General features: G+C 49.0%; 1 protein-coding gene across 11 annotated transcripts; it reads right to left on the bottom strand.

Moving 5' to 3' along the window:
* Nucleotides 1-331: 331 nt before the first annotated feature.
* Nucleotides 332-9973, bottom strand: SLC39A3 (solute carrier family 39 member 3). 11 transcript variants are annotated; one of them, XM_084614562.1, is made up of 5 exons: nucleotides 9923-9973; nucleotides 8863-9003; nucleotides 7658-7718; nucleotides 7187-7536; nucleotides 332-6603 (listed from the first exon to the last, which is right to left on the bottom strand). In XM_084614562.1, exons 4-5 carry the CDS (start codon nucleotides 7391-7393, stop codon nucleotides 5863-5865), a joined length of 948 nt encoding a protein of 315 aa, XP_084470688.1. In that variant the 5' UTR covers nucleotides 7394-7536; nucleotides 7658-7718; nucleotides 8863-9003; nucleotides 9923-9973; the 3' UTR covers nucleotides 332-5862. The 11 variants fall into 11 exon arrangements, with proteins under 11 accessions (XP_084470688.1, XP_084470691.1, XP_084470684.1 ...); XM_084614565.1 differs by lacking the exon at nucleotides 8863-9003 and having other exon boundaries at nucleotides 9923-9962; XM_084614558.1 differs by lacking the exon at nucleotides 9923-9973 and having other exon boundaries at nucleotides 8863-9506.
* Nucleotides 9974-10694: the final 721 nt, after the last annotated feature.

Raw genomic sequence — 10694 nt, 5'->3', positions numbered from 1 at the left:
TGCACCCACAGAGCATAGGTATAACTGCCTGTGCAAGACAACGAGCAGTTGGCCCCCATAAGCCAAATTCCTACTGGAAATAAGCAGACAACTCCACAGAAATCAGGTCTGAACTGACCCAAATGGCTTTTACAGTTAGCCAGGCCAGGGTGTAAATCTGGAACTGGATCACGGCATGGAAGGCTCTGGCTGTATCGGGGCCCCTTACCCACAAGCTAAATGCACACCACGTGTACGTCATGGGGAAGCATCCGGAGAAGCAGACTGGGCCATGGTGTCACAGGCAGAGCAGCCCAGAAACATTAAGAACTAAACAAGTGAATGAAACAAATCAAGAAAAGAACATAGTGTTTATTGGGAGCAGTTGTCAGCTTTCTGCATTTCTAAACAAAACAACAACTGTACAAATAATAACCGCAAGTTGCCCGCGCAGTTAAATAAATATTCTCATCACACACATGGGTGGATCATTCTGGAGCACAGCAGATTAACAGGAAAAGGTCTGACCTGAGACAGTCCCTGATCCATCTGCAAAATGTGCCAAGTTTGTGGCTCTTAAGGTGTTAAATCCCAAAGTCTATCAAAACAGAAACCTGCCTTGATTGCAAAGGGCTCGCCCCTTCCATCAGCCCAGCTGGAACCCTGGAACCCAAGAATGATGAATGACCAGCACTCGCCCCAGGCCTGGCTCTAACGGGTCCTTCTGCAGGAATATTAACAAGTACAATCAATCCTGCTAGGACGATGTGTTGAGGGTTGGGACTGCGTCCTGTGCCAAACCTCAGTCCATACCAGGGGGACTTTCAGTTCCCTTGAGGGGTACACTTTCCTCTTCTGTGAGCACAATCTCTTGCACAAGAGCAACCCCCACAGGAGTATTTTAAGCTGTATCAGTCCACTCTCGCTACTGGGGGGTGTGTGGTGTCCAAACAATCTGAAAATGCCTTTAGCCCTTTGCTAATAGCTTGGGGTACACTCAGATTTGCCCATCCTGAGCAGATGCCCCTGGGACACCACAGAGTTCTTTTAAAAAAATCTTGTAGCTAGGGTTGTCTGCTTTGGCATTAGGATTTTAACCCCAACCCCTCAGCTAGGAGACAGACACATCTCTCCGGACAGAGCCACAGAAGGGGACAGTCAGGATCAGGGAGGGGGACTTGGATGCCAGGAGGGCAGATGGGCCAACAAAAGATCCTCCCCCTTACAAAGGGATTCGCAGAAGGTCAGAGAACTACAGTCTAAAATACCCAACAAGGCCCAGTGGTTAAATACTCATTTAAATCCAGATAGCCTCTGATTTTCTAACCCATGTTAACGGACATTCAGATCTGTCCCATTTTAGATATTTATACTGACACCAGCATTCCTATTTACAACCCTGCCCCCCCGGCCATTTATAAAGGCTGCAGATGTGTCTGCCCAGCCCTTGGTTAAAAAAAATCACCAGGGACTGCGTCTTCCTCTTAGGAGGAGTCTGCATGTGGCAGCCACAGCACCATGCCCACATTCACACGTATCCTTTTAGGATGTGACTCAAGCACTGAAGAACCCCAGTATGCTCAAAAATTCACTTCCCATGGCACCCTCCTTGCTAATGGGCTGTCTTAAACTCAGAGCAGCTGACAGATTTTCGCTTCTATTCTATTCAATTCATTGCATTTGTCTAGCTGAAAAACACATTACCTCAGACCACAATGAAATATGGTTCAGAGGCAGGGTAAGCAGGGTCAGTCAGTGCATCTGAGAACCAACAATCATATGGACACACAACACAGACAACAATCACAACTTCATCATGCCCCATAGTGTACTCAATTGTTTCTCCCTTCGTCATGGCTGATTTTCTGATCAGACTTGTGCTAGTGCAGGGTCCCTCTGTGTAGATCCGACTGCAGAATCGGGACCTACGCTTGTAAAATAAGCTATTTTGAAACTGAAATCTACACCAAAGTGGTACAGGTCACTTGGCCTTTAATAGAAGGTGAAAATGGGATATCTGATTGGAGGACACACCTTCTGCCCTGCCAAGGGGATGTTTCTATTACCTAACAGGTTTGCTCTCTCTAACCATAGCACTAGTCCCGAATGGACGCCCCTTTGGAGAAACCCAGCGTTTACGAGAGAGACGAAAAAGGTCGCTCAAAGTGGGAGTGCCATTTTCATAGCCACTCGAGTTCCCTGAGCTTTCACCATTCTTTCTAGTCTGGGTTGGGAAGGCAACTGCACTAAAGCCAGTTATTTCTCCTTGTTACAAGGACTAGTTTTAAGTTTGGCCATTGTCTCTTTTTGTGTCATGGGGTATGTCTACACTGCAAAGAAAAACCCGCAGGGCCAAGGCACCGAGCCTGGGTCAATTGACTCTGGCTTGCGGGGCTAGAAATGGCAGTATAGACATTCTTGATACAAGAATCTGCAGGCTGAGTGGTAGCTAGAACATGTTCAAACCTCGGCAGACCAAACATCATCCCAGGGGGCTGGATGTGATCCATGTGCAGGTCTGCACCACTCACCACATGCTGGAAAGGAGGAGCCCTTCCTTTACATGGTATTTATGTGCTTGACATTCAGTTAGAGGAGCTGAATGACCCCTCGCCTACGCCAGTTTAACTCGGTCAATGTAAACGGCTGCAAAGGCCCTTCTACCACCTGATGTGACTGGGAGGATTTCAGCACGGTGCAGCGCCTGGGCTGGACCTTGCAGCTCCCTGTCCATAAAGACCAGCAATCTGTCCTGTGATCTTGTTACGAGAATGTCAAAATGAAATCAAAGCCACGTTCCATGGAAAGAAACCTGCAGCACTGACTGGCTGCCCCAGAGCCATGGGGCAGCTTTCCTGTGCGTCCCAGCAGAGAGTAAGCAATTTGGCCTGCACTCCTGAAGAGGCTTCCTGCAGGTCTGAGCCAGGCACCCACTCAGCAGTAGCAGGGTGGGGAAAGGATGCTGACAGAAGATGCTGCTAACTTCCCAGATAAGGAAACCTGGACTCTCGCTCCTTCCTTCGGACAAACTCTGCAGAGAAGGGCCCTTAACTCAGAAGTACCACTGAGCAAGTGCATCTTTCTGGGCCAGGAAATCTATTCCTGGTTTGGACTGAGGTAGGCACGTTCCTGCAAGTCACTGGAGCTTTGTTGGGATAAGCCTTGGCTATTGATTTAGCTTGAGAGCATCCTTCAGGCTGTGGATCACTTACAGGGAGGCACTCCATCTCCTGATTAGCATTCAGCAAATACCAGGGTGTCCTACAAGCACTGGCAGAGGCGCATGGGAGCTCCAGTAAAGAGGCAGCCATTACCAGTGGCTGTGGTTTGCCACAGGAGAGATGCAAATCTGGATACCACCTTGGGATTTTGGCTCCTCTTACAGGAAAGAGCTGATGACAGAAGGGAGATCCAACTCTTCTGCACCTCGCTTCTCCAGTTCATGTCACCCCAAAATACACCGCCCCAGTCAAAGTCAGAGCATTAGAGAAATGACAGGCCTGTACATGTGACAGTCTGATAGAGACTGCAGCTCACACATTGAGATCCAGTGGTAATATCAGCCCTGCCTGGCCAGCTGAAGGGTTTGAGGATGGGGGAGGATCCTGAATGTGGAAGTGGAGGAAAACAAAATGCTCTTGAACAAATGGGCAAGTGAAAACCCGGGCACTCAGACACTGCCCACTTCCACTGTCTTGGAGGTGCTCAAATCTTCTGGCCACCTACCTGCAGGATGGAGCCAATGCAGGACAAAAGGGTCTGCAGCCAGACGCAGACCAGCTTTAGAAAAGCAGCAATTAATCAGCAGCAATACCCATCCCACCTTTGATTTACAAAATGAACAACATTAAACCAATCCCCTGTGAACTGCCCGTGGCCTACCTAGTTGCACATTAAAGCCCACATCAAACATGTTGGGGTCCATTGTCACCGCACGCGCACCCCCTTTCTAGTGATAATACTCAGCACTTCCACAGCCAGGACATGAACTGGCTAATTCTCACAACACTCCCAGGAGGCAGGATAAATATCATCAGCCCCTTTTCACAGAGGGGGAAAGACCTAGCCAAGGTCACTCAGGGCTTCTATGGCAGAGCCAGAATTGAACTCAGAACTTCTAGACTCATTCCCCCGGTCTCAGTCACTCCAGCAGTGAGGACGATTTGGGGGGAGGGATAGCTCAGTGGTCTGAGCATTGGCCTGCTAAACCCATGGTTGTGAGTTCAATCCTTCAGGGGGCCATTTAGGGATCTGGGGCAAAAATTGGGGATTGTTCCTGCTTTGGGGACTAGATGACCTCCTGAGGTCCCTTCCAACCCTGATAGTCTATGATTCAAGATCCAAACCAAACTGATAGATTCCCTGATACTAAGGTGGTGTGGGAGAGCAGGAAAGAATACAATCTATCCTATCTCACAGCATCAAAGACCCCCAAGTATACTCCCTCGCCACTCGTGTTCTACAGCTGTTGTGTAGTTTTCATATCTGATTGAATGTTTTTACATGCAGAAATCTCCAAGTCATTATGGACACTATGCCTGTCTTGCCATCAAAGCCCTGAAGAGGCCAGAATGAAGGGCGAGCGATAGAAGCAGCAGGGTAGGTTGTGATTGCTGCGCTGGAGGCAAACCTCTATGCGGTGGCTAGCTACGAGAGAGAGAACGTTTACAATGCCACCTGCCAGCAATTCTGTATTTGGGAACCAAATTGGCACATCACGCCAAACTGTATTTTAACTGGCCCTTGCTAACTGGGGTCACCTGAGGCCTATAATTAGCTCCTCCCCATTTCTTCCAAGTAAGATTAATTAACTTTGGTGTTCTGTAGCAATTAAAATATTGGTTGCCAGACACCATCAGTTGGTCCTCATCAGTCACCATACGGGACAGAGTTGCCAGTATAAGAGAGAAGCAAACATGTTAGCACAAAGAAGACATGGCTTTGGGAGAGTCATTTTGGATCCATCCAAGGGTGAGTCCCCCACAAACCAAAATCCACCTCAGACAGTTGGAATGCCCTAATTCTGTGTTCTGGAAATTGCAAACATCAGTTTGTTACAAACTCAAGACCATGAGGCCAGAGCTCCCTGGATGCTCTGGAAAGGATTTTGGATTTTAATGCTAAGTTTTTCAAAGTGATCGTTACCCAAACTCCTAGAGATTCACATCCGTGACTGTGCAATGAAGAGCCAGACAACAGTGATGGAACACGACACATGGGGGTAAAAAGGACTCTGGCCTGTTGCTTTGATTAATCTCTCAGGAACAACACCAACCCAATGGACCTTTTGTGGCTTAACAGAATTTCTGCCAGCAGAGGATCCTGGCTCAAATCTCACCTAAAAGACATTTGTTGTATCCCAGAACAGTTGATATTTTTGGCAGTTATTAACACCAACCAGGTTTCTTCTCAAAACTAAACTGGCACAAGCAGCTTAGTGCTGTTTTGCGATCCATTACCCCAGCCTGCTTTCAGTTTGATTTCTCCGTTACTTTTCACCTCCTTGGAGCCCAGAGACTGAAGGCAGGAGCGACAGAATATAAAGTCAGGTTACCCTGTGCTGTGGGGTGGGATCTCTAGACAAACAGCAGAATGCACAGCAGACAAGGTCCCTTCGGAGGTAATGTTACAACCAGTTACTTCACCATGACCTCCAACAATCTCCACACCAACGCCACAACCCATCGTTCCAATGCCACATGAAACCTCTTTCTGGACACTCCCCAATCTTATTTTCTGTGCACCCCTTTTGCCAGGTCGATGCGTAAACACCCCCCAGACTGTGATGTTCCTCAGCGTCCCTACTTGGCTGGAAAGGGGTCTTGTTCTCGGCACCATTTACAACAGGGAGGAATCGGGGTTTACTGTCCGTCAGTCCAGCCTTCACCACTTGAAAAAGACAAGCAACGCCAAGGTCGTGTAGCCCAAGACCAGGAAGAGGACCTTCAGCAAGCGATCATTCTTATCTTCCAGTTCCTTTGCCAGGATCTCAAAGAAGGTGACAAACAAGAAAGTTCCAGCAGCAATGCCCTGTAAGAGCACAGAAGCCACACTGCTGGCCAAGTTCTGGGCGCTCTCAATGCCCATGCCGATCCCAATACCCAAAGGAATCATCAAACTCACGGTAAGTGCTAGCTTGGCAGCGTCCTTCAGTGTTAATGAGATCTTGGCCATGCTGATACCCAGTGCCACAGCCACCAGTGTCTCATGGATGGCCACGCCCAGGAACAGACTCATGACTTTGTTTCCTTCCTCCTGTAGGCCCAGGGCCAGGCCCTCAAAGATGGAGTGGGCAGACAAGGCAAACACCAGGCTGAAGAGCCGCAAGGGGCTGGATTGGGAAAGCTCCTGGACGTTCAAGCCATGGCTGTGGGAGTGGTGGCCATGCTCATGGTAAAGCGTGCGCCCTCTGGAAGATGCTATGAAGGGGCTCTCATATTCTGAGTCACTCCCGACATCTGAGCCGGCGTTGAAGGTCTCCAGGTCGATGAAGGAAGGCTTCTCCTTCCGAAAGGTCAGGATGAGCTGCTCCACAAAGACAGTCATAAAGAAGCCCACCAGCATGATGGTCTCGGCCAGGGGGTAGTCTGCGGTCACCTTCCCAAGCTTGAGAACTTCTTGAAGCTGGAACAAAGGGAAAGGAATCTGCAGTGAAACTGGCTGCATCTTTCACCATTCAAAATAATATGGGGGACTTCTCCCTAAGCTTTAAACGTTTTCAATGTAAAGACTGGAACCACAGCAGGTACCCAACCATGGGCATCCACCAGGGTACATCAGGCTTCTGTTACTGGGTCTCTAGGATCCTCCACCTTGCTTTAAGGATCAGCCTCTTCCTGGGGTTCCCATGGCTTCTGTTTAATGGTGTACACTTTAATATGCAATGAAGCTGGCACTGCCTAGTCTCACAATGATGAGTCTGGGGTTAAGGGCAGCCCAGGCTTGTGCCCTTGTAGCACTGGGATTAGGAGAAGCCCCTATGTGGCACCAGCTTGCAGAGCAGAGGGTTTGGTCTGATAAAGTGGTAGCTTCCTGAACATGCTGGGAAGCCCTGGCCTGTGGCACTGTTATCATATCGGACAACATCTTCAAAGCAATATCATCTCAAAGCAGAGGACACTCCCAAATCCCCGTGTCAGAACAGAAGGGACTATCTGGAGTCATTACAGCTGCAAAACAAAACCCCAACGAGTTTGCCCACAGCTACCTTTTCTCGTACGGCGGGGAGCAAGGCGTTGAAGCAGGTGGCCAGGAAGACCCCTCCTCCGAAGGAATTGCAGAGGGCAATGACCTTTCTGGAGCGATGAGCTTTCTCATAATCTGCTTCTATTATCTTGACAGGCAGGAGGGACCCGAGCAGCATGAGGAAAAAGACCCCCAGCAGACACAGAACTTTGACTGCTTTGATATTCATCTTGTCTCCCTGGAGAATGTCCCCTGCCAGGAACTCTGAAAAATGAGTTTGCTGGGGTCCTTCAAATAGTTACTTTAATTGTTATATCAGCATTTAAACAGCAAAAACCAGTGTCCAGAGAATCATGTTCCTGAGCTCGCTAGCTGTGGAAAGGAGCAAGACAAATGATATTTGCCTATGTAAATAAATAGTTAGAGCATGCAATAGAGCACCTTTCATCCCAAACTTGCATTTCAGTTTACATACAGGAATTACGTCACTCACCACTAACACGCAGCCATCTCTAGAGTGGAGGGAACCAAATAGCTAGCCTGCACAAATGGGGCTAAGGAGGTAAGCAGAGAAAAGGGAAATTTTCAAAGTTAGGACACAGGGCAAACTCATGACCCTGTAAAAAGCGCCACCGGCTCTTTCGTACTGAATAGAGGCAGCCTCAGGTGGCACAATCTGAGAGACCCAGGCATGGTAAAACGCAGAAAATGCAGGTTGCAATCCTGCAATCGGAGCCACAGGGGCAGAACTTTGCACCCATCAAAATCCAGCTGCAGGATTCGGGCTTTAATTCAAGCCACCTTGGAAGAATATTACTTCATCTATGGTGTGGGTACCTAATGTTGTTGAAATTACACTTTTTAAAATCCACTTTCACCATTTATGTGGGTCTCTTTTTAAATTTCACTGAGCTGGGTCAGTTTCCGTTTCTTACGCCCAAACTGCAACCTCGCTATGGTTGGGCTGAAAATCCTGCCGCAACGGTTGGGCGGCCAATTCTGCAGGTGAATGGCTAAAAAAGCCAGTTTTAAATTAAATGAATAAACAATCCTGAAATCATGTATATTATTAGGTTTTGAAATACGATTATTTTTGCCTAGCAAAAATCTAAACCAAGCCTAAACCATCTGTAGTATGCCCTTTAAAGGGAAGCTCTTGGCAGAAATTCAGTATTTATTCTTTATTTTCTCATTCAGAGCAACAACAGAGTGGGTGAAAGAACAAACAGATGGTAGCTTCACAAAAGACAAAGATGTAAAACTCAAGATCCCTGGATCATTATAAACAATTTACTCTGAAACATAAAAGTTTTCCCCCCATATGGCATATGCAGCCAGGGTGCAATTTGTATTCCACAAAGCACTTTAAAAGAAGAAATGGGTTAAATTAAGATTAAACATTTTTTACAGGTATACTATCATCAATGATGTTTCCCTCAAGATTTAGAAATTAGGCAAAAGTACAGCTAAGATTCTAGCCCGTTTCCCTTAGCTATTACACTGAACTAATTTACAAAGTCAAATCAATGGCACGTTGAGAGGTTCTTACTGCTGTGACACAAAGGTAAAGAGTTCCATACGGCCGGGAGCACTCAGCAGTCTGAACCACAGTATATTTCACTCTAATGAACAAAGACAAAATGTTCATAGCCACACCGATGCTCAAAGCAATAATGGACAAGGTAGATAATTGGATACCTGGTTACTGGACCAGCAAATGAGATTGAAAACAAAAAACCTTTGGGCTACAGATTTCCTTGAGGGGGTGGCAGTGTTTTCCTTTCCGAGCTGCATGGTTCTAATAGCAGAGGGGAATTACCATTTTGTAGATAATTTCTCCTGGAACAAAATTGTTGCATTATAACATTGTACCAGACCCAAAGACTGTTTTAATGCCAAAGTCATGTTTTATTGACTTGAAAAAAGGGACACTGACGAACCAAGTTTGCCCTTTGTAAATCCTTTGATCTCTAGGACCAAGTCGATATGACGTTTTGATCACGCTATTTTGTCATATAAACAAGACCATGCTGGGATCCCTGAAAATATTTGGGAAGGTTATTAATGCCTATAGCTCATACGACAGCCCTATCAAATTCGACTGGGCACGGCAAATTTAGATTGAACAGCCTTCTGACAGAGGTTGGTAGCTCCTGCGTTCCTAGGGAATCAAAAATACTGACCCAAGACATGAGGGTTGGAACCGCAGCTGCATTTTCTAGCAGCTGCGGCTAGTCCCTTACTTGGGGGGATGGGGGGGGGCTAGGCTCCACGTAGCTTTGCTGCCCCCTCAGAGCATAGTGCTGTTGGGTCACTGCACCACCACACTCCCCCCCCCGCCCCCCGCAAAGTATGGCCCTGCCAGCCTTGGGATGTGGGAGAAAATCCCACCCTCCTCACAGAGCTGGGCCGTCGCAGGATAAAGTCGCCTCCTTTTGCATCCAGGCGGCAGCGCGGCCCCTGTCCTCCCCATCCCCATCCCCCCAAACCAGCCCCTTGGTCCCTGGCGCCAGGCTCAGCCAGCACCGTGACTCCGTGGCCACCCGCCCGCGCTTGTCTCTGACTCCCAGGAGGCCCAGGGCTCCTCGACCCTCTCATGACCCGTCCCCAGGCTCCCAACCCCCCCCCGCCTGTCCTCCCCTCTAACCCCCCGCCTCCCGCTCCACGTCCCATCCCCCCAGGTGCCCCCACTGCTCCCCTCCCCCCGGGCCTTGTCCCCCAGCACCCCCGGGTTCCGGGACGGTCCCTCCTCCCTTACCTTCGGGAGCCTTGGCCGGCTCCACGCCCGGGCAAGCCCCAAACCCTGAGGTCCCACCCTTTCCGGAGACGTTCACCTGTGATTGGCTGCTGGGAACGCCCTGAGAGCAACCGCCGTTTCTCACTGGCTGGAGGGGACGTCAATCAGCGCCTCTGGCCTCGCCTACCACTTGTGCCAGGAAAATGCCCGCCCCCCCGGGCCACGGGGTGCGTCCCTGAGGAGGGCCCGAGGAGAAACAAGGGCCCGCTGTGTAAGGTTCCGCTGCCTGTTCTAGAGGCTGCAGAGCTGTCCAGGGGCAATTGGTGCTGAAAGTGGCATTGTGCGTATGGGGCTGGTGGTTTCAGCAGGGGAGGGCACAGGTGCTGGAACTAAGGGTGCTGCCACTCCCCCAAACTTGAATTGGTTTCTGTTATACACAAGGCTTATAGTTTGGTTCAGCGGCTTTCAGCACCCCCACTATAAAATTTGTTCCAGCAGCCCTAGGGTAGTGGGAGGATTGCTGGGTTCTGCGTCCGGCTCCACCAGAGACTTCTTGAGTGACCATGAGCAAATCCCATCCGCACCCTGTGCTTGTTTCCTTAACTGGAACACAGGACGAATACTTGGCCCCCTGCAGCGAGGCTCCGCTTGAACTAGCATCTCAAGTTCTGAGGGACTCTCAGATGAACAAGGCTCAAGCAGGGGAAGAATGGTGGTATCCGTGTGAGAACAGCAGCTTTCAACAGAGGCCTCTCCTCTGACAGAGAAAATGCTTGAGCAGAAGCTGTCTGCA

This window comes from Lepidochelys olivacea (genome assembly GCF_965140295.1).
Source record: "Lepidochelys olivacea isolate rLepOli2 genome assembly, chromosome: 25".
Lineage (NCBI taxonomy): Eukaryota > Metazoa > Chordata > Testudines > Cheloniidae > Lepidochelys > Lepidochelys olivacea.
This window is presented reverse-complemented; position numbering and strand designations above follow the sequence as displayed.